This window comes from Gymnodraco acuticeps, unplaced genomic scaffold (assembly GCF_902827175.1).
Source record: "Gymnodraco acuticeps unplaced genomic scaffold, fGymAcu1.1, whole genome shotgun sequence".
Lineage (NCBI taxonomy): Eukaryota > Metazoa > Chordata > Actinopteri > Perciformes > Bathydraconidae > Gymnodraco > Gymnodraco acuticeps.
Genome location: NW_022990144.1, coordinates 24925 through 48788, shown reverse-complemented (window position 1 = coordinate 48788; position 23864 = coordinate 24925). Strand labels below are relative to the sequence as shown.

At 43.1% G+C, this 23864-nt stretch overlaps 1 protein-coding gene across 1 annotated transcript in view; it reads left to right on the top strand.

Moving 5' to 3' along the window:
* The window catches only part of epg5 (ectopic P-granules autophagy protein 5 homolog (C. elegans)), a 32906-nt gene that overhangs the window by 4685 nt on the left and 4357 nt on the right, over window positions 1-23864 (top strand). Inside the window, 51 exon segments of the mRNA XM_034217199.1 lie at window positions 271-444; window positions 446-647; window positions 650-678; window positions 681-770; window positions 772-912; window positions 1338-1496; window positions 1498-1539; window positions 1541-1561; window positions 1563-1609; window positions 1702-1744; window positions 1746-1775; window positions 1777-1854; window positions 1856-1904; window positions 2182-2232; window positions 2235-2320; window positions 2413-2508; window positions 2510-2521; window positions 2613-2686; window positions 2834-2940; window positions 4157-4273; window positions 4987-5137; window positions 5226-5385; window positions 5469-5628; window positions 5880-6031; window positions 6319-6459; window positions 6558-6719; window positions 6800-6922; window positions 7007-7269; window positions 7672-7812; window positions 7887-8031; window positions 8127-8324; window positions 8689-8796; window positions 8883-9005; window positions 9279-9445; window positions 10120-10356; window positions 10465-10588; window positions 10726-10870; window positions 11012-11183; window positions 11324-11486; window positions 11580-11722; window positions 11826-11982; window positions 12423-12617; window positions 12710-12923; window positions 17323-17507; window positions 20818-21025; window positions 21119-21194; window positions 21785-21888; window positions 22327-22502; window positions 22892-23116; window positions 23199-23306; window positions 23308-23409. Coding sequence (XP_034073090.1) covers window positions 271-444; window positions 446-647; window positions 650-678; window positions 681-770; window positions 772-912; window positions 1338-1496; window positions 1498-1539; window positions 1541-1561; window positions 1563-1609; window positions 1702-1744; window positions 1746-1775; window positions 1777-1854; window positions 1856-1904; window positions 2182-2232; window positions 2235-2320; window positions 2413-2508; window positions 2510-2521; window positions 2613-2686; window positions 2834-2940; window positions 4157-4273; window positions 4987-5137; window positions 5226-5385; window positions 5469-5628; window positions 5880-6031; window positions 6319-6459; window positions 6558-6719; window positions 6800-6922; window positions 7007-7269; window positions 7672-7812; window positions 7887-8031; window positions 8127-8324; window positions 8689-8796; window positions 8883-9005; window positions 9279-9445; window positions 10120-10356; window positions 10465-10588; window positions 10726-10870; window positions 11012-11183; window positions 11324-11486; window positions 11580-11722; window positions 11826-11982; window positions 12423-12617; window positions 12710-12923; window positions 17323-17507; window positions 20818-21025; window positions 21119-21194; window positions 21785-21888; window positions 22327-22502; window positions 22892-23116; window positions 23199-23306; window positions 23308-23409 — 6576 coding nt within the window.

Here is a 23864-nt window from a genome sequence, read left to right as displayed (position 1 = left end):
CCAACCAGCAAGGTCTAAAAAACTGTTTGCTTCAGTCAGCCACACCAGTAGGCTCCTTTTATGCTGCAGCACCTCAACCTGCAGGAGTAACGACTCAAATTAAATAATAAATCATATACACCATAGAATCTCAGGCTATGTACTCTAAAAGAATAAAATAATATAAACTAAGGAAATGGCTCCTACACCCTGAGTTGTTGACCAATTACTTTTAAGAATGTATTTGTATCTGGATTTGTTTTTCTACATGTTTTCAGCTGGTCAAGAAAGCAGAAGCAGGCCGAGGAACACAAAGGCGCCACAGCTCCCTCAGCTATTTTTGTGATGAGGCCTTCACTGACAATCCCCCTCAGCCTGTCCTATCAGGAGCCAGTGGAGGAGCAACGGGACTCAGTTCAGACCCCCAAGATCACAGCACAGCCATCAGATCGACCCTCTGAGAAACCATCAGACGTCCTCATCACATACTTTATCCACATCAGTTTTAACTCAGACTTTTACAGTCACCGCTGACGCCACAGGAGACGGTACTCTGACAGAGTCAAAAGATGAGGAAGAGAGGAGGATTGGGGAGTTTGCAGATCAGGGGCCGAGCCTTAAAGTAGAAGAACAGAACACTGAGTTAGGAAATGACACACAATCATGGACCAGCCTTGTGTTTCAACTCGGTTTCAGATTCCCCACATGCCCCGAGTGCCCCTGCACTGTACCCATGTCTCCCAACCCTGGAGGAAGGCCCCATGATGTCGCTCTGTCAAGAAGCCGTGAAACGAGAGGGAGAAAGGACCTGCAGTGTTGGCGCTTCCTGAGCAGGAGTCCTCCCTTCCAAGTTTTCAGCTTGTTGAATCTGTTGCAGAACTTTCTAGGAGCAAACTTTACCCAGAACTACCCAAGACGGCTCCAGAAATGCAGGTACTGTGATCTCATTCACCAAGCGGGGACATCAAATTAGATTGTTCCGGCTGTGGGTTGTTTTATAAACAGAAAATGACTTAATGGGTATAACTAGAGTGTTTATTATACTCTTGGAAATGTCAGCTTATAAATAAAAATATATCCTTCTATTGCGACCTGCACATAAATTAACCACTTCAGCAGATTATTTTTGATCTCTCTGTCAATTGCCTTACCTGTGGTTATGGTTCAAACCATATCAGTACCAATTATTTTTGATAAATATATATCTTTATTACACAACATTATAATAGCACATGTAAACACATTTGAGTGCTTTTAATGCTTAGATCCAGGTATAACATAGTGAACCATTTTCTGAACTCATTGTATCCATGCAAAACATGTGAGAAAACCTCTCATCTCATGTTTTTCTTTTGCAGCCGTTCTCACTGGAGCAGCTGAGTGTGTGGGAGCCTGCCGGAGGTTTGAGGGCCTTGTTAGAGGGTGTGGAAGTGTGTTGCAGCCCATTTTGTGGGCCTTGCCCGGCAGGAGAGAACCACGAACTGACCGAACTACTGCAGAACTACTGGCGCTGTCGTTAGACAGCTGACTCAGTCACACACACAGCTCCACACACAGTCCCTCGGACTGCAAGAGCACTCAGGAATCGTCTCTGGAGCTTCAGAGATGAACAGCTCACACTTCAGGTATGGTGGTTAAACACATAAATATAGTTTGTAGGGAAACAACAAACTAATGTCCTTTTGCTCTAATGACATTGTTGTTATAAATTCTTCTCTACAGGGTTTGTTGTGCAGATCAGTCGAAGGTGTGTGGATACCACCGGCTTCCAGCAGGCAGAGTTCAGTCAGAGTGTGGCTGGCTGAGCTGAGCAGACTGTTTGAAGCTCGCAGTGAGCTGCTCCATCAGAAGGTGGCGCTTCATGCCTACACTGCTCTTGCTGTCTCGCCTCCAGGTGGAATCATACTTGTACCGTCTTCTAAAAGGTGAATACATTCCTATTCACCAAAATGTTGCTCTAAACAGTAAAGCCAATGTTGAAGTGCCCTCAAAATGTCATTGTAAAAAGAAGAGTAATTGTACAAAAGCCTTTGAAAAAATTACTTCACTGATTTATTGCCTCAGTAAAATGTTCTCTCAAGGTCCCTTGAAACGAGCGATTGAGAACTTAAACTCAATCTCTATTTTCAAGTGACCACCACAACTCCTGACATACAGCCCACGCACAACTCTACATCAGCTATGTGTTTTTATTTTTATCAGATTGTTCCGGCAGCAAAACACAGCCTTGTTCTCTGCAACCCTTGAAAGATGGCAATCAGTGTCCTGTTTCAGCTTCACTCGTAGAGTCCTGGATGACACACAGTTCCAGACAGACATCCATCAATGGCTGGAGAGATTGGTACTCATACACACACAAACACGTTCCATACTCTTGGTTACATTGGTTGACGTTTGTTGTTGCTTCAACTGGTTGTGGTTTGTACTCTCCAGGTGGCGGTGCTGCTGCATGTTGGAGGGTCAGGAGAGCACCTGTACCTGCTGTGCCATCTTCTCTGCTCTCCTGCGGGGGTTGGCAAATGGGCTGCCACCCTTCCTTCAGGTTAGTAACACACACACACAATATATCATTATTGTCATTTATTAGTTGTTTTACATACTGACTGGAGTTTTCTTTCCTATTTCTGCCTCAGATACAAGTTTGGGGAAACACCAGTGGAGTGCAGCACTTTATGCAAGCTCTGGCCGTCCTTATGTCACCTGCAAGGTAAATATTGAACCCCATGTGGCGATTACTCTTTCTAACCCGCTCACTGTTAACAGTTCAGTATTTATTTCTTTGGTTGTCCAAGATATTCTTTCAGGGTCTAACAACCTCACATCTCTAACCAGTGACTTCTGTGTTTTGACTCAGACACCGTGCAGAGTTTCTGGGACATCTGAAGCCATGTGAGAGCCAGAGCTCAGCAGCCTCTGGACCCGCCTCTGGCAACTGGACGCTAGTGGATGAAGGGGGGGGAGGAGGTATGTATAGACAGGCAATATCTGCATTTTGAGAAAAGAAACAAAACTCCGACATCACAGTTTTAAAACAGATAATTATCTCAATAAGTCAATATGTTGGACAACTGTAGATGCTTTCATGGTCAAATTGAAAAGTTGTTCATAAGAAAACAGCCAATAACCAATTTATTTCTTCTATATGATTCCATTAAATAATAAGTAGAACACTTAATACTAAAAGAAAGTATATGTTCTGTTTTGCCTCACTTATTGCATTGCCATTATATTAAAAAGTAAACAGTCTGCATGTCTCTCAAGAAAATGCGATGTGTCACTGAGGATGTCAGATGATGAATATACCAGAACGTTCCGGTCTTTGTTCTCATCTGCCGAGTCATATTTAAAGCTGTTGTATGAAAATAATAATAATAATAATATATAATATTTTTATAGCGCCTTCAGGAAACCCAAGGTCGCTTTACAAGTCGGGTAGGGGGGGGGGAGTAGGGGGGAAAAAAGGCAGACAGGTTAAGGGGGGGGGGGGGGGGGAAGTAGCGGAAAAATAAACCTATTAAACTAACCATACAGTGGCGAAAGCCTTGGTAAAAAGGTGCGTTTTTGAGGGCTTTTTTGAAAATGTCCAGGGTTGGGGCGCTGCGGATTTCGGGGGGGAGAGAGTTCCAGAGGGTGGGGGATGCCACACTGAAGGCTCTGTCACCAAAAGTCCGCAACCTGGTGTCAAATCACCTTTGAGCATTTAAATATCAATCTTCCTTCTTAAAGCACGAATGCTGCCGGTACTAATGTTTTACTAGGAACCACTTTGGGAACCTTGGAAAAATATATGTTTTTTTACAAAACATTAACATTTGAAGTTACCCTTCATTGAATTTGTATGTAATCATTTTGTAAACTTTCATATTTGTGTTATTCTTTTATGTATGTAATTAACATTAGTAGCCTTCAATTGCATCTTGCTTTTAAAACGTTTTACTGCCTAACGAAGGATCAAATAAAGCCCATCATGTGGTTCTTTTTTTTCAATATTTACAAGCACAAACAGAAAAAAGGCAACACACAAAAAACAACCCCCCAAAAAACTAAAAACGTACATTACATACATGCTAAACTAGATAATGAACTACCAAAGATATGACAGCATGACAGCACTTAAAGCAAAGAAGTACATACATAAAAAATAACCTTTTAATCTGCGTTTGTCTTCTCTGTGTTTAGGACGAGGACCCAGACAGCAGCTGGGTGTTGCTTTGTGAGGAGGATCTGATCTCCCTGCTCACACAGTTCCCGTTCCAGCAGCTCTATTCACACATGCTGGGGATGAGCAAGCAGGGTAAGGGTCTGTCTGTCTGTTTGTCTGTTTGTCTGTCTGTCTGACTGTCTGTCTGACTGTCCGTCCCTCTGTCTGTTCCGTCCGGTCCGTCTGTCTGTCTGTCTGTCTGACTGTCCGTCTGTCTTACTGTCTGACTGACTGACTGCCTGTATGTCCGTCTGTCTGTCTGTCCGTCCGTCCGTCTGTTTGTCTGTCTGTCTGTCTGTCTGTCTGTCTGTCTGTCTGTCTGTCTGTCTGTCTGTCTTGTCTGGTCTGTCTGTCTGTCTGTCTGTCTGTCTGTCTGTCTGTCTGTCTGTCTGTTCTGTCTGTCTGACTGTCCGTCTGTCTGACTGTCCGTCTGTTTGTCTGTCTGTCTGTCTGTCTGTCTGTCCTGTCTGCCTGTCTGTCTGTCTGTCTGTCTGTCTGTCTGTCTGTCTGTCTGTCTGCCTGTCTGTCTGTCTGACTGTCCGTCTGTTTGTCTGTCTGTCTGTCTGTCTGTCTGCCTGTTTGTCTGTCTGTCTGTCTGTCTGTCTATCTGTCTGTCTGTCTGTCTGTCTGTCTGTCTGTCTGTCTGTCTGTCTGTCTGTCTGTCTGCCTGTCTGTCTGCCTGTCTGCCTGTTTGTCTGTCTGTTTGTCTGACTGTCCGTCTGTCCGTATGTCTGTCTGACTGACTGTCCATCTGTCTGTTGGTTTACCACTCACTGTATCAACTGACACCCCCACTTCCCCCCCAGGTGTGTACGAACCCCAGGCCTATTCCAGTCAGAAGATGATGCGTGTTTTTGCTTTTGCCTCCTCACTCATCGAAATTCTCACTCTTGGTCTACAAACCTACAACAGGGCACGATACAGACAGCTGGTTAAACGCATAGGACACATCATACGGTCAGAGCACCAATGATATACACTAACAACGCACATGTATCATATAACCTTAAATATTCATAATGTTGTCTTATCTCCGTTTCCTCAGAATCACAGTGTGTTACGTCAGTGATCACTGGGCCCAGTATGTGAGTGTAGCTGGTGCTGGTGGATCCAGCTCTCATGGACACACTCTGTCTTTAGACAAACTGCAGGTGGAATACGACAATCTCTTCCTCAGAGCTGTTTTACATGTGCTCAGAAATAAAGGTGAGAAATTAACCTTTGTTTTGATTTCAACTCGATTTCGTTTTTACTGAATTGACATTTATACTCTGTGGTCCTCCCTCACAGGTTGGGCATTTGGTTGTTTATGTCCGAGATGCCGTATGGGACCCTGTCCAGCTCCATGCTGTGGAGGGTCCTTTATGTGATGCAGTGCGCAGAGACAGCAGGACTGGAAACTCTCGGCACTGCTAATGACACACGCTCCTGCATCCAGGCTCTTAGAGGTACCAGTATACACTCGTAACCTGGAAAATATGATCTTTCAAATCTTAAAATATTTAACTAGCATGGGCATTGTAGTAATGCTTAGATGGTACCCCACAGCTTCATCACATTGTTGAAGACTGGTGGTGTTTTACTTATCTCAAACTACTCAAACTCAATTGCTAAGACAATTCTATCTATTGAATTGAAATTGTAACCATATTCAAAAAAGTTGGTTGTGTTATTAATCATTTTCTTTCTTCTGTTACAGATCTAGAGCATCAGGACAGGTTTGAGCACTGGCTGTGTGAAGTGAACAGCTCTGATGGCATCTCCCTCCTCACTGCATTAGCACACATGGCGACACCGACTCAGCACTCTGACCCTGCATTCATCACAACCATAACTCTGCTGGTGTACCAGGTATAAAAGGAGAACATACTAGGAGCGGCAGGTATAAAACAAAGATGTAGAGTAATTTACATTTTAAACAAAACTGCTTTATTTACTGTATAGTACATCATATAAACACTATTCTTTTTATTAAAAAAGTGCCAAGGTAACCTATGTGAAGGAAGGTATCATAGAACAAATTGAATGTTTTACAGTTAAATAACACTGGAGAAAGATTCATCATCCTGGTCCTTTGGGTGGGAACCATACAGTATCTACATTGTTCTTTGACACTCTTTTAAAATGTTTGTTTCCAGGTGTCTTATGTGAGTGTGTCTACCAGAGAAACTTACTCTAAAGTGGGCAGGGAGTTGCTGGCTGCCATTGCTACAGCCCATCCCTTTGTCATCTCTGTTCTCCTGGAGAGACTGAGAGAGACCATCCAATCTGTGGGAATGGTTAGTATCTCTTCTCTATATTCTATCTAAAGGAAAATATCTAATTTGCCATTCACATCCAACTCATGACTTTCTCTTTGTGTGTGTTTGTGTGTTAGGTGGCTCTGTACTTGTGCAAAGAGCTGCCTCTGAGTCTGTGGCGGCCTCGGCAAGAGGAGATATGTGTGATCGGAGCCTGGCTGCTCCAGCACCCTCTGTCCACTGTGGAGAACCGGCTGGCCTGCGTCGTCCTGGAGGGTCTTCACTGGGATTACACACAGGTAGTCAGTGACTCATTGACTGTGACCAGATATCTCCAGTACAGTTATGGGTTTGTAGTTGAACCTGTTTCCTCTTGCAGGACGGCTCCTTGGCTTTGCCTTCATCTCTCCACAGTGAAGTGGCTCTGCTGGTGGCTGAAGCCTATCAGAAGTATCTCACTGACAAACCGTACAGTGGCCTGATATCAGAGGGAATCAAACAGGTGACACGCCCGCTCTTTGCTGACAGACCTTCAGAATCACCATGGCTTGTTTCCTTTTTCACCTTTCTGTCCTCCTCCCTCCAGGTGTCTTATCTCGCCAGTGTCCTTCGTTTGGGCGTCTCTCCTGAGGCATCCTTTAGTCAATGGGCTTGGCAACTGTTGCTAAGGCTTAAGCTCCATGGCAACACCCAGAACTTTAAAGGAGCCTGGTCCATCGCGGCTTTGGCGTCCAACCCGCCTCCAGAGCTCACACACACTCCCAGCATGCACTCTGTTCTCAGGGCTGTAAAAGCAGGCATCCCTATTGGGTGCTACCTGTCCATTGCCATGACAACAGTGGGGCATAGGTTTGTACTCACCCACACCATGCCTGATACTTAAGCTTGATTTATACATACAATTTAAATTAAAGCAAACGAGGAACTTTCATTTTATGTCGATTCTGGATGTATATACAATAGGTTACGTATCTATGTGTGGATATGTATTAATAATAACTGTAATATGACAATTGTCAAACAAAGATAACCTTGTTTGAGCCACGAACATGAATACATAAATTCATATATTGATGTATTACCATCTCTTGCTATTAATTTTAAACATAAATGATACACATTATATCCCAGTCTAGCAGGAATAGCTCTAATTCAGTCATCAGCATTAGATTGTTCAATAAGTAGTTAAAAACTCCTTGTAGCTACTTTAAGTTAATCTCCTGTTGTTTTTTTGTTGTTGTTTTTTTCTAGTCTGGAACACTTTTGCACTGATGGAGTCGGCTTGTTGAAAAGTCTGATACAATCTCGCCACCTGAGAGCCGCTGTGCATCTTCTCGACAACATCTTACCCCCCACCTACCCTCTCAGCTTCTACCTGCTGAATAACTCTCAGTAAGAAAGATACATCCTTCACACACAGCCCATAAAATATATTTACCAACACTTACATTTGTTCTTTATTGCAGGTTTGTGAGTTGTATCCAGTTGTTCTTGCAGTACGACAGTGTGTGTCCTCAAGGTGTGACACAGCAGGTCACACATCGGGTCGCACCCCTCCTCACAGGAACAGCCTATGGAGACAATGTCCGACTGCTGAACAGTGTCATTCAGGTTTGTCCCAAGCTTTTATTATAATAATGTATTTCAAGTCAACATCTAGGGCTCATATGAGAGAATATGCATACATGTGTTTGTTTATCTCTCAGAGTCATGTGGTGGAGAGCTCAAAGCCCGGCCGTGTTGGTGCTGCAACGGTGCTGGAGTTTTGGTTGGGGATTTTGACCCAGCAGAACCTTTGGTACCGGGACAAAACAGTCCTGTTCCTCCTGGATCAGATCTGCTGTGCAGCATTCACACACCATCAGGAGGAATGTTTGCAGAAACTCCTGTACCAACAGCACAAGGTATTTACTCAGTGGTGTTAGAGGTTTGCATTATTTAGGGGCTTTTTAGGTCTCATAGGTGCATATGATAAATGAAGCATTGTAAACCGCCTGCAGTCACATTATAAATATAAATATTACATTAACATTAAAGGGCCCCACATTAGAGTTTGAGAAAGAGCTAATTAATTAGGGATGCTGAACAATTACCTTTCACTCATTAAGCTTTAAATCACATTATGGTAACATTATTATTAAAAGAAAAACGTGCCCACTAGGATTCAGCATTTCCATCAGGGGAACTTCAGGGACCTAGCACCAGGTAATAAGCACAGTTTCACAAACAATAGCTGTAACTTTTCCCATTTTTTTGTACCTCTTGTAGAATGCCTTGGGTTACCATGGAGATCGTGGTCTGCTCTCCTCTCTGGTTGGCTGGATTGCTGGAAATGCCACGCCCTCATTCGTAGAGGGCCAATCCCTGAGTGCAGAGGTGAGGGACCCCAGAGCACCATCAGTACGTGCTAGAACTCTCGATCACATCAGTGAAGTTCTCCTCACTCGTCTGTGTGTTTTTAGGTGTGGTTCGCCTGGCTGGTGCTGAACATGGAGGGCCTGTTCGAGGAGGATTCTCAGCTCAGACGCTGTGTTGAAAATGAGCTTCTGTCTGAGCCCAACATTTCCCCTGATCAAGCCTTAAAGGTATACAGATATATACTCAAATGTATACATTTGTTGATTTGGACATATCAGGATTACTGTTGGTAATTTCAATAGTTTACTATCACCGGGCACTGAGAATTTACAAGATGTTTTACAATACAGCACACGAAAAAAATGTGTCCTCGATATTGCACTGTTGGACATTTTACTAAGCTAAAACAGAATACTTGCAAGGTCAAAGGGCAGTGGCATGGTAGTGAGTGTTTTGCGGTTTTGGTTATGTTTTTAACCCTGTGTCTGTGTCTGAGCCAGAAGGCGCAGCAGAGGCTGAAGCTGCCGGTCGCTCCGTCTCTGCAGCGGCTGCAGGTTTACCGCTGGGCGTGTCAGGCCTTGGCCACGCCTCCTGACCACCCCATCCTCCCGCTGGTGTGGCAGAAGTTTCTGCAGCTCTACTTCAGACAGCCGGGACCGGAGTATGGGTACGATGCACACACAGTACTATCCCTAAACTAGGAACTATGCAATATCAAAATCTAATTTTGTTTTCTAACATACATTTTTTCTGTAATCTCGGACTAAGGATGGCAATTGTTTTACTGTAGCGGTTGGTCTTAACGTGGCTCTAATATGTGTTGATGTCATGTATACCATCTCATACATTTCTTACATTTCTCGATGTGTTCTGTTTCTCCCGCCAGCTTGATTAAATCAGGTTGAAAAGAGATAGAACAGAATATATTTGATAAATGCAGAGCAAGTCTACATTCAATATTTAATGGCCCCCAAATGACCAATGTTATGTTGATATTGAGTTATTATTTATGATGTAGGCAAATAACTAATGTTGCCTCATTGTTATTCAGACTTGCATCCAGAAGAAAGTTAAATTAAAATTGTAATTAAATATTTGAAAATATATTGATATTATAAACAGTTGTGTTTCTTCTGTATTCTGTAATGATGTATTGAGTGTGCCTGGAAGGGACAATTCAAGAGATGTGAACAAAGTAACTGTTTGGACATTTGGAGTAATACTTCTTTACCGTTCTTCTTGTTTATTTATGAGTTGTAAATGGTCATGGAAATTTGAAAAGTTTAAAATCCACAATTGTGTAAAGGAACCAATCGTCTTTTTCTATGTGTCCTCCACCAGGCTGGCTGCAGGAGGATGTATCGGCCGGCGGTTTTTCCAGGCGTCTTCTCAGGCCGCTTTACTCAGAGATCTGAGACAGAGAATACAGGAAGTGTCTGACTTCCACCACGCAGCCAGCCAGGCCCTCAGGGTGCCCCCCCCACACACACCCTCACCAGACAGCCAGGGCGAAGAAAGCCCTGGCAGTCCTCGCCTCCCTTACCTCACTTCTCCTCATCTTCACACAGAGCTGGTCAGGTAGGTCACTGATGTTTAATGTGTGCACTCAAATACACCCTTCCTGTTGTTTGGCTGCCAGTAGTGTGTTACCAGGCTTCTAAATCTCCAATGATTTGCTGCCTACAGGTTGTTTGGTGTGTTTGCCATGTGGTTGGATGATGAAAATCTACAGAAGCAGGAAGTATATCTTCCCTCTCTTCCTCCCGAGTATGAACCACACAGACTGGCACAGGTCATGCAGCGGCATCAGGTGGGTTTCTCTTTGTGTGTTTATAACATTTAAGAATGAGGTACATTCTACATGTGGTACAGCGGTTGTAACAGTTTAGTAAAAACTGTCACATGTAGATGGTACGTTTCAGTATGTATTGTATTGTTTTGCTCTAGGAACTATGGCTGGAGTATGTGGACCAGGAACGTATGCAGTATGACGAGAGAGAGGTTCTGTCTCTGTGGGAAAAGGTTCAGAGTGAGCCCATCTTCCTGCAGGCCCAAAACCCCGGCTTCACCGACTACACCAGCCTCAAGAATGGTACACAGCCAAAGTTTAATATACAGATCCAAAAGATTACAGAAAGTTTAACTCCAGCAGATATGTAAATGTTGAACATAATAATTACTTTTTCTTAGTATTAACTATCTTTATTGTTGTGCTTTGTGTCTCTGTGTGCAGCAAGAGAGCGAATCTTGTCCAACCTGCAGAAGCATCCAGTTCCCTGTCCTGCTCCAGAGCTGCAGAAGCTAAAGCCTCCAGTAGCTGAAGTCCCCACCACCTGCCTCACTGACTCTAAAGCTGCTGCTGAACTGCTGCAGCAGGACCTCCGCATCCTGCAGGATCAGGCCAGGTACATGGGGGTCCCACACATATTGAAACATCATCAGTAGGGCCAACATGCGCACACACAGACCTGCTGTCACTTGGTTCTACTCAAACAAAATGCTACACATTGAAATATGAAAAAAATACTTGTTCATCCTGTTGCAGGATTTCAGTTACACGTGAAGCTCAGCAGGTGGCGATGGAGCAGGAGCTGCTGGAGAGCCTTCCTCTGCTGTATAAGAACCAACCGGAGCAGGTCACCATGGCGCTGGAGTGTAAAGGGAAGGGCGGGCAGCCGTGCCAGGGACCTGCAAACATCACTGTCACAGTACGACCACTAAAACTCCCTACCAGCCACATTTTATAATTTCCTTGCCATGATATATTAATGTGTTTGTGTGTCTTCTCTGTAACTGCGTAGTGTGAGCGCGTCCAGAGACAGGAGGCAGTGCAGACTCAGATAACGTCACTGCGCAGGGACGTCAAGAAGCTTCAAGCTGACGCCATGGCGCCTCCACCTCAAAGCCTGGCCCAGGCTGCGGTCCACACAGAGAACTTTATCACGTCAGTATAAACAGAAACCACATCACAATAAATATAATTTTCGAAACTAACAGAACAAGTTTTTCATTCTGGGGTTTTGACTAATGCATTTTTTTGTGTTCAGCGCTCTGGTGAATATATATAAGGCACAGAAGTTACCGGCAGTGCAGCATGTCGGCGTGTCCGCCTTCTACCAGGTGGTCTCCTTTGTGTGTGAAGACACACTGCGACATCCCCCAACACGCCAGTACCTCTCCTCATGTGTGGAGATACTGGGACAGGTGCGCATACACACACAGAGCAGTACAAGATTTATTTTAAGCATTGTTTAACTTTATTTTGAATGCACAAAGTAAATATCTAAGTTTGTGAACCCTACTTGAACCAGAAACACTGCTGCTCAGGGATTAACTAGGACACAGCTGTGACTAAGCAATTGCTAAAAGGGGCCGGTTTACTCTCATTACTCTGTTCAGCCTTTACAATTATAATTGGTAACTTTATTGAAATTGACTTGTTGTCTTGTTTTCTACAACGATCAATATATCCTGACAGTCATGCATGTGAGGATTCCAATGAGAGCACTGGGGGAAAAGAGTGAAACATGACTCTGTTAAAATAAAGTTTTATAAAACATTTTTTTTACAGAATCACTAGCATAGCCTCAAATTAATAAAACTTGCATGAATTGACTGACATTATATTCTTGTTTTGTGTCCAGGTGTTTATCCAAGGCAATGCAAATGAATGCGGTCCTGTCCTGAAACGGATCCTGGAGCACAGGCGTCTCTGCCCGCTCATTTCCCCGTTCTTCACTCCCAACTCAGCACCCACTCAGCTGGTGTTTCTCTACCAAGACGTGGTGACATCCTTACACCCTGACAGTGCTGATGTCATTTTCATGCTGCTCACAAAGGTCAGCCTGGACACAAATGAAACACAGTGAAGAAATACAATATGTCTTAAGCAGCCCAGTCACAGTAACCCCCTCTACCTCTCCCCATTCAGTTTGATTTGTCCCAGTGGCTGAATGAATCCCATCCTGTGTTTTCGGAGAGGACCCGTTTGCTGGAGCTGGTCCACGGAGCTCTCTGCGTCTGCGGGCGAGACCCTGAACCAGAATTTCTTACACCTTTCCACCTTTTCACCAAACACTGGACCTGGCTTCTACGCCACCATTTCCCTGATCATTACAGTGACTGCCTGCGTCTTCTTATGACCAGTAAGTGTGGTTCCTTGTTGTGTGTAGATGTTTTAAACTGATTAGTCAAATGACTTATGAACCCATAAAGCCACAACTTGAACTTGAAAGACAACTTTTACTCAATCAATCATCAATTGTGTGTTTTTCCTCAAACAATTGCCTGTAGAACACTACATGAAAAGTTCAGATCATTGGTGATTGATTGATTGATTGATTGAAAAGTTTATTAACAGCTTGTATATTGGGTACGGTACAGTACAGTACAGCTCAAAACATACAATTGTTAAGGGGATGCAGACCAGAGAAAGACTTTCGTCTTGTTTACATCAGGGTCCCCCATTTCCAATTCATCATGTCATTTAAGACATATAAGACATATTTGACATACAGATGGCTTATTTACAATTTACATACAGGTGGTTTTTTACATACAGATTGCTTATTTACAATTTTCATTTTAGATTTCGTTCTAATACATCCTAACCGGACATTTAAGACATACCAAGTCTACAGATATACAGATAGTAACAGAGTCTAAAATAGGAGTATATACATAGATGGGGGGGGGGGGGAAGCTGTCCATTGAACGACAGGTTGAGATTTGTACCATTACCGGGGCCAGTTTTGCAATGCTCTCCCCCGAAGGTGCTCTTTAAGAGAGGTTTTGAAGGTAAGTATAGTTTTACTTTCCTTTACAGTTGTGGGAAGAGCGTTCCACCTTGATGTGGCATAATTGCGAAACGTGTATTCCCCCTTTTTTGTGCCAAATCTGGGTTTCACATGATTTGTGGAGCTCCCTCTGGTGTTATGATCATGGTATTCCTTGACCTTTGGGAAGAATTTTGACATGTACATGGGTACCATAGAGGTGTAGTGGATCTTGTAGACCAGGCCCATTGCAAGTAGCTGTACTCTGTCGTCTACTCTAAGCCATCCTAGGTTGTCAAAGTGGGCAGAGGTGAGGTGGGTTCTAGATGAAAGGTCAAGCAGTAGTCTGACCAGTTTATTTTGCGATGTTTGACATTTTATTTTTAGCGCCTTGGAGGTGCTATGGTACCATGACGTGCAAGCATAGTCACAGTACCCTTGAATGAGTGCTCCTGCCAGAGTTTTCAGGGTGTTTTTGTTTACCAGAGAGGAGATCCGGTATAGGAATCTAGTTCTTTGATTGACTTTTTTTATTACATTGGATGCCATTTTGTCACAGGAGAGGTTTGCCTCAAGAATAGATCCTAGGTATGTAATTTCCTTCTTACTTGTGACAATAATGTCGCCCACTGCAACTGAGAAGTCGTCGGATTTGCTGAGATTATGTTTCGAACCGAAGAGAATGGACTCTGTTTTACCCAGGTGTAATGATAATTTATTATCGGCGAGCCAGGTGCAGATTCTGCCGAGCTCGGAGCTGAGGGTTTTTTCAACCTGCAACCTGTTCCTGTCAGAGACCAGCAGGGCTGAGTCGTCCGCGAACAGGAACAAGTTGCAGTCACATGCTGATGACATGTCATTTACATAAATTAGGAACAGTAACGGACCTAATATGCTTCCTTGTGGAACACCACAGCTCACTGGGAGGGGGGGGGACAGAGTACCGTTTACCTCCACCATCTGTTCTCTCCCCTCCAGGTAGGATTGCATCCAGCTCACCGATAGTTTATCAAAACCAATTGCTTTTAGCTTGTCAATCAGAATGGGGTGATTGACAGTGTCGAAAGCCTTTTGTAGGTCCAGCATCACCATGCCGCAGTACTTGCCCTCGTCCACCTCTTGTTTGATGTGGTCGCTCAAATAAAGAAGGCATGTGTCAGTGGAGTGGGATGTTCTAAAGCCAGATTGAAATTCATAGATTAGTTTATTTTCCGCGAGGTACTTTTCGACCTGTTCATATACTATTTTTTCCATGACTTTCGAGATGGAGGTAAGTATAGAAACAGGGCGGTAGTTGCCTGGGTCCAATTTGCTGCCCTTTTTGTGCAGGGGGGTTACTCTTGCAATTTTGAAGTCTTTGGGTACTTTTCCCTGTTTTATGGAGAGGTTAATTATGTGAGCTATGACTGGTGAGATGGCGGTTGCTGTGTCTCTGAGGAATTTGGAGGAGATATTGTCGTGGCCAGTGGCCTTGTTAGGTTGGAGGGCGCTCAGTTTAATGAGTACCTCTGCTGTTGTTACCCTTGCTAGACTGAAATCATCTTTGCGTACCCCTAGGTTTTTGTAGTAGGTCATGATGTGATCTACTCCAAAAAGCCCTGAGTGGGAGGGTAATTTATTTACAAGAGTTGTGGCTATGTTTGTGAAAAAAATGTTCAAGTACTTGGCCACATCCAGTTTGTCTGTGATGAGCCTGTTATCTGTCTTTATGTTTAAGTTAGAAAATCTCGTTTTGAGTTTTTTACTGCAGCCAAGCTGGTTATTGAGTAATTTCCAAAGTTCACGGGGTTTATTTTTGTTTTCCTCAGTTTTGACATTGATGAAATTCTTTTTGGCAGTTTTGATCATGGAGCTTACGTCATTTCTTAGTCTGTTTCTTTCAATTTTGAGTTCAGTCACGTGGGCCTGAAGTTCACTGCTCGTGCTTTTGGAAAGCATTGACTGACTTTTATGAAACTCAGAGCATTTTTTGTCTCTGGTTTTCATGGCGGTCAGTATGCCGGAGTGCATCCACGGCTCAGCGCGATTTTTTACCCTGGTGGTTCTTAGGGGGGCCAAATCATTGAGTATTGCAGAGAATTTGTTTTTGAAACTAAGCCATGTTTCTTCAACTTGTGTACCACTGAGCTCATCTGACCAGTCCAGGCTCTCCAGTTCTAGGTTAAAGGCCTCGCTAGAGTAGTTTTTGAGGTCTCTAGATATGACTGTTTTGTGACAGCCGGCCCTTTGTTTTAGCTTTTTGCGGGTACAGAATATCATATAATGATCACTTAACCCGCATGCTATAACCCCTTTACTGGAGATCCCGGACTTGTCAGAGGTCAGAATGAGATCAATGGTAATTTGTGTTGTTTCACATACCCGGGTGGGTTGGGTGATTAGCTGGCTGAAGCCGTGCAGATCACAAATCCTACTGAAGGACTTGAAGACGGACGTGTCTTTACGTTGCATATCCGTGTTCTAGTCTCCAATAATAATTGTCTCTACATCCCCCACATCAGCCAAACACCCATCTAATGTATCATAAAAGTCACTCTGTTCCGGTGGTCTATAGATTGTCCCGACTATTACAGATTTAGCATTGTCAAAAATAATTTCAACCCACACAGATTCAATATTTTCATGATGCAGGTCAGTACGGTTTTTGAAATTGGTGTCTTTATGTATGTACATGCAGACACCACCTCCATTCACGTTCCTGTCCCTTCTCACTACAAGATAATCTTCAATTTCAATCTCTGAATCTGTAATGGAATTGTCCAATTTGGTCTCAGAAAAGCATAATATGCTTGCCTTACCGTTCATGAATAGCTGCCTGAGTTCAGCCAGTTTGTGTCTCAGGCTGTTAGTGTTCAGATAATATGTAAATATGTAGTCCATTTTTGTTGCTTAAATGCACAATGTCGTCAGCTTGCAGATATTTGTCTTTGTCCGTTACAGCAACCGGCTTGCCGTGGTGTTTGGAGAGGTGGGGTGGTGGTGTGGGGTGGTGGTAGGGGGAGTCTTCAACAGAGGGTCCATGGCCCTGAGGTGGTCCTCAACATTTAAATATGTTTGAAAATACACATTACAGTAACATCAATCTAACTTTTAGCATTCATAAATGGACATTTACCCATTTGATTTACACAACATCACTATTCAAATCTATCCATAATTGACATTGTCTACTTGTTGTAAGTATTGTTGTTATTTTAATAGATTATATGTATACACACTATGAAGATGAGTGTTTTTTTAAGGCCCAGTTTAATATGCAACTAATTTAAATATATAATAAGTGGGGCCATGCTCCTTCTCTCTTTCAGCTAAGTGGTTCTTGGCCTTGACCACTGGTTCAGACTAAACACTAACTTGCAAAGACATCAGCTATAAAAAAAATGTATTTGTCTCTTATGCTGTGTTATAAATTGGCTGGTAATGCACCTAGGAGCAAGGACTGTTTGTTGCTCATCGTGTGATTCATCAAACGCATTCATCCTGAGAGCATGTCTCCTACTCATCTTCCCACCAACAAAAAATATAATGAATTAGTTAACAAAACCGAAGCGAGCTGAATCATTCTATCAAGCGACTGAATCAAATCCACTGAATGTGTTTGTGTGACAGACAAATAGACTGTTTTTGTTACCATGATATAAAATGATTCAAAATGAAGGCACAAATGCTGAGATCTATTATAGTACTTTTATTTCAAGAATATTAGATTTAGGTGTTTGATTTGCAACTTTTCTAACAAAACAAACCTCACCTTTCTTAACGTCACCAGGCTCCTCGGACCAGTTACTGAGTCCAGAGTGCTGGAAGGTGACCCTGCGAGTGCTCGGCTGTTTACCTCCGACCCGTAGTAGCAAGATCAAAGCTGAACCAGTACAGAGCACCCCTGATGTCTCCGGCCGTTCTGCTGGACCCACAGCTCCCTACAGATCCCACATCAGCCTCTCCCATCAGCAGGTAACTCCTGTGTTAGACCCCAAGCCTGTGTTTCAGGTCTCAGGCTCGAAAATGTCCATAACAAATGACCATAACTACACTTCTAAAATGGGAACATTAATAATATTTTTCTCAAAGTAATGATAAACCTGTGAGTTGGATGTAGAAAAGTCAGAATCAATATAGATGTTTTTTATTTTAAAGAAAATTCGGATTGAACACGATAAAAAAACTGTAAATTATAGTGTCCGTCCAAAAATTCTTTTTTACTTCTAGTGAAAACCACCCTTGGATGATGAGTTAGTAGACTAAAAGCTTTAGGAATCCAAAGTACAACATATAAGTACCCTGTATCAAGATTGATGCAAAACAAGTGACATTTGACCTTTTTAGAGAGGTTTAGCAAAAGAAACTCCACCTCTGGGGCCATTTGGGTGGAAATGGGCGTTTTTGCCGTTTCTCTGGAACCCATTGGTCGATTTTGATGATTGACATCTCTTTTTAACCGCTAGAGCCAATGGAATCGAGGGAAAGTTCCACATACACACAAGTTAAGGAGTGAGAGTGCCGCGTAGCCAAAACCGGAGCTGCAACACACTCTGGTGGCTACCATTAGCAGCTAATTTGTGTTCTCCGATTTTTGCATAAAAATTGAATTATGGATTATCAATTATTTTTTCAAAGTAACAGACACATTGGAGAAACCTATGAATTAACCTTCAGCCGCGTTTTTTCTTGTTGTAATGCCATTGAACACGGCTTTTGATCAGAATAACAGCTAAGGTGAGCATATCTCCGTGGTTTGCTACCGAAAGCTACGGTGTTGTCTGTATTTGCTTCCCCTGTCACGAGTTCTGATCGCTCAGTGATTATCCTTATATTTATATAATCTGTGGACTCTCATGATGTTATCTAAGCTTATTTGTGCAGATCCAATTAGTATATTGATCGGTATAGCTAGAGTTCTGTGCTAACGGCGTTAAGATTTTTTCGCACAGGGCTAATTCAGAGGCTCAGCGTTAGCCTTGTGTTTTTCTTTGCAAAGAAAATAAAAAATCATCAGTTAGCTGAGTTTCTTCCCGTTACATGGATATGAAACATTCATAGTTTATTAAATCTTAAGAAGCCCTCAGACACTGTTGCTTGCAGATGTTGTGGTTTCGGACCCGCCGAAGGGTCCGTGGGGTCTCAAAAAAGGTTTAAATGGCTTTATTGTCATACGCACAGCATACAGTATATACAGTGTAGACATGCAATGAAAAAGTCACAGGCCCCTCAAACTATGTGATATAAATATATATAAGAAATACAACTAAATAAAATACAATAAATGCAATCATAGTGCAAGAAGAAACTGAGTAGAAATAAAATACTGCAAGACTAATGTGCAAGTAATGCAGGAGCAGGGTTTCCCACACATAGACTATACTTGGGCGGGCCGCCCAGGTATATTAACGGCCGCCCAAGTATATTTCGCGACCCATTTAGTTTTTTTTTTTTTTTTTTATAAGTTTTTTTTTTAATATTTTTTTTTTTTATTCGTCCGTGACCACGACGCCATCTGCGATCGATTAACTTGTAGACAATGATCCCTCGCTCCCTTGCTCTGATCTCGCCTCCTTCTGGCCTGTTAAGTGGCCTGCCTCACACAGGGTGACTGGCTGTCCACATGATGTGGCCTGCCGACATGGCCACTGTCATACAGATCATAAATCAAAGCCAGTGATTGGTCTCTGTGTGTCATTCAAGCTCGGGATAACCTCAGCTCAGGTGAGGTAAAGGACTCTCTGAGTGTTTAGATAGTTAACTTAGTCTAAGTTCTCAGTGGGTCTCAAACGGTGTGGTCACCATTTATGTAAACACATATTTCCATTTGAGAGGGTAGTGATTGGTCTAATGGATAGTGAGGTGGGCTGAAGATCGGAAGGCTATGAGTTCAAATCCCGCCAGGAACACCACCACTAGTGTGCCCTTGAGTAAGGCACTTAGCCCTTAGTTACTCCAGGGAGAATGTCCCTGTAATCGGTCATTACAAGTCGCTTTGGATTAAAGCTTCAGCTAAATGAAATGTAATGTGATTAGTCAAATATGCATGAATAAATAAATAAAAAGTTAACTAGGTGAAAAAAGGTAAGATACACTTTTAAAACTTGTTGAGAGAAAACTAGTCTTTGCTGCTGCCTCAAAGAGGAGCAGGGGGGAGAGGAGGGAGGAGAGGGAGAGGAGGGAGAGGGAGGAGAGGAGGGAGACAGGAGAGGCTGATTCAGGAGCACAGACACACTCACAACTATAAATGAACCAAAACTAAATTAATAAACAAGTTTCAGTGTTTTTTTCATATTGGAAATGGGATGTTGTTGGTTATGGCCTTGATTTTATGATTATTGAAATGTATACAGTTCTGTTTAATATAGGTGTTTCCATAGATCTAGTCTCTTTATTTTCCCCTCAAAATGCACCAGATTGATGCATTTAACTCCAAAATAAAAAATAAAATCTTACCGGGGGGGGCATGCCCCTGGACCCCCCTCGAGGATTTGAGGTCGACCCCCACTAAAAATCACATGGATAGGTTCCTAAATACATTAATAAATACATTTATTTTTTTAAATAGTAACCCATTTCCATATGTTCATGTGTGGGTAGTCGATTTAAACTATAGGGCTATCATTATGGACCCTGCCTGTACCTGTACCTGTTCGCTCTGCCATCGCGTGAAGGGTCTGCTAACAAGCGACCAACAGAAAGGTTAATGTTGTTGCACGTCACCTCAACCCCCCCCGCTACCACCACCCCCCAAAGTATATTTAAGATCTGTGGGAAACACTGGCAGTTAATGGACCAGCACCAGAGGCGTTCCCATACACACAGGCGTTGGAGCTGTTCTTCATGAAATCCCAGATGGATGAAGTGCTCTGACAAACAGTGCCATCTTTGCGCAAAATGATTATACCGGAATGAAAAGTCAATAAATAATGTTGTTAAAAATAAAATAAAAATCGCGCACCCCTCCCCCCCCCCCCCCCCCCCCCCCTTGCCACCACCCGCCCAAGTATATTTCATATCTGTGGGAAACACTGAGGAGAGGTGAACTCACTTAATATTTGTGCATATTCAGTTTGATTTAAAAAAATAACAAGATGATCCAAACATAGTGTAAAATGAAATGCTCTACAGTGAAATAAAAACACAGCTTATTGAAATAATAGAGCTCAGGAGTTTAGCACTCTTATGGCCTGTGCGATAAAACTGTCATCCTATCTCATTAAATTGTATGATGCTTAAACATTCAATATTAATCAAACTGTGTCATTTAATTGGCTTCCAACAGGTGGATGAGACCGTTAATTGGCTGAGTGATTACTTCATGCGGAGTCGTCTCAGTAAGGCCGACCTCCGCAGTTTCGGCCTCTACTCAGCATGGACTCCCTACATCACCGAGGTGGTTTCCTTCTGGGAGCATCTGATTGGTGGTCTGATCAGCATGCAGCTCAACAGCCTCGCCAGAGAGTCAGTGGGAAGCGTCAAAATAATGAAAGGTAACTGCCAAACGTCCTTACATTGACCTAATGTTTTTACTTTTTTGTTATCCGTCAGTATAAACAAGTGAAATATGTCTTGCACTCTCACAGCTCTGCAGGACCTACACAGTAAGATCGGGAAGTTATTTAAGCCTTGGATCTTCCCTCTGGACACGGAGGATGGCGGGTAAGCATGACACTCCCTCAGCAGTCACATGGTGGGAATTGTTGTCAGTCAGGAGGATGTGACACAGAAGAGAGCACAGACAGAGACGAGTCAATACATCTAATTTACTCGCATTCCACAAGTTTGTCAGATGTTATCTTTGCTTTTGTTGTTAATGGACAGCAGCAAACCAAGGGAATTTGTATCTATAGTACACAGTAAACATTGCAAAGAAACCACAAACATTGCACTGCTCAGACAGAAAAGACCCCACAAATTAGTAGATAAAAAATGTCCAAGTATTTTGATAATTGGTTAAATGTTTATGAAATTCAAAAAGTTTCATCAAATGCTTTTTCAGAATTTGGAGAATGTCTGCATTTTTCCATTTAATATCATTATAAACTATATTTAACCGAATATCTTAAAAAAAAAACATACATACAGACAGACAGACATATTATTGACTAAACATTTAGCAGCATACTATTCAATAATAAAAATAATCTCTAGTTGCTGCCATAGTTGGAACTGTGATCTCAGCAGCAGTTGTGTGCTTTCCAGAAGAAGAATGATGTCAAACAAAGGTGATTTTAATATCTTTGTCTCAGTAACCTGAAGTGCTACCCCTGGCTGGAGACCGACGCTGTAGCGGCAGGATGTCTGGTTGGCCTGTATGCTCAGCTCACTGACACACTGCATCACAAGTTCAGAGGTGGGTCTCCTGGAGTCCTGAGTGTGCTGTTAAACGTACGTGTGTGTGTGTGTGTGTGTGTGTGTGTGTGTGTGTGTGTGTGTGTGTGTGTGTGTGTGTGTGTGTGTGTGTGTGTGTGTGTGTGTGTGTGTGTGTGTGTGTGTGTGTGTGTGTGTGTGTGTGTGTGTGTGTGTGTGTGTGTGTGTGTGTGTGTGTGTGTGTGTGTGTGTGTGTGTGTGTGTGTGTGTGTGTGTGTGTGTGTGTGTGTGTGTGTGTGTGTGTGTGTGTGTGTGTGTGTGTGTGTGTGTGTGTGTGTGTGTGTGTGTGTGTGTGTGTGTGTGTGTGTGTCCGTCCCTAAGTATTCTGTGCTGCTTAGCCCCGATATATTTGATTCCCTGTCTTATGTAATATAATTTGTGGAACCAAATAAAGTATTCAAATGTGTGTGTGTGTGGTCAGAGCGCCTGCTGCCCGGGCAGAGAGGGGCTCTGTGGCTGTGTATGATGCAGTATTGTGAGAGCTGCACGGCCCCCCGCACACCGGAGTACCTGCTCTACCTGTATCACACACACCTCCGCAGCCTGCCCTGGAGACACCTGCACCCCGACACCCAGCTGATGGAGCAGCTATTCAAAGTGAGTCACTCTACCCTCCAACTCCTCACCCTGACCCCCCTCTCTGGTCTAAACATGCATGACACAGGGCAGCATGTTTACTTGAGACCTCGATCCTTCGCCCATAGCTCCTATTATTAGTCTGACTTGTCTGTTCCTGGAAACAAGTTCCTGTCTTCCAAGACCCACATAGATCTGGAGAGGCTGCAGTACTGAATATGCACAAATTAAAAAACATTGAGTCATTAAAAATCCCACAGTTTAATAATAATATTTGCTTATCTATGAATGGTAAAGTTAGAATAAAGGGATAGAGCTAGGCAGGCGGTGTAAATGGAAGGCACATCAGTCTAATTATTGAATCAAGAGTAGAATGCATTTTGATTTTTCTCTTCTCCCTGTGCCTGCAGGTTGAGCGAGGAAGTCCCAAGAGCTGCTTCCTCTTTCTGGGAGAAGTGTTATGTGAAGTAAACTGGGTCAGTGTCCTCAGTGACCACTTACAACCTCCCCCCACCTCAACGACATATCCAACTCTACCAGACATGGGTGCTCAGAAGGAGACACATGCCATGCTAGTCTATCTACTTTACATGCTAGTTTTTCTGGCAAAGGAGGAACAAATCCTGAGTCAACAGGTAAATCCGGATTATTTTTTGATTTAATTTTGGTCAGACCTATTGTGGCTTCTTAATTCCTTATTTCCTCCCTACCCTCCAGGACTCCCCTCTCCTGAGTCTATTGGTCCAGTCCACCTCTCTTCCCTGGCACCAACTGGACCTGTCTTCATACCAGGGCATTCTGGGATATGTTGGCACCCACTACCCGCCCCTCCTTGCTGCTCAGTGCTGATTCGGCACCTCAACTGCTGCTGAAGTCACTGCGCAGCGCTGCTGGGCTCCACCCCTGCCCTAATGAGGCTCCACACAGGGTGAGACCAGTCCCAGACCCCCAGTTTTCTCAGTTTTCTCGAGTTTACAGCACATTGGAGTTGGTTTAATCTCCCACAATTAAGCTCTGTATGAAGCAGACGGCAGCCCAGTCAAGGTTTCAAGCCCAGAAATGTATGACAGAACTCACTCAGTGATGATTTAGTATACATGAAGTAAATCAGGCCTTTATGATACATTGGGAACTACAGTTACACTATAATAAATGGTAAAGAAGAAGACTTGCAGCTGAGATTTCAATTTCTGAGAGTCAATTTGTAGGAAGAATAGAGATAATAGCTACAATATGACTGTCGTTGAATGCTGTATTATACAGAAGAGCCCTCTATTCGCAAAATATAACAATGACTCTAAATCTCTTATATCTGCCCCTGCTCTGCCCCAGGCAGATACATCTAGTGTCAAAGTGGGAGGCTCGGAACATCCGTATTAAATA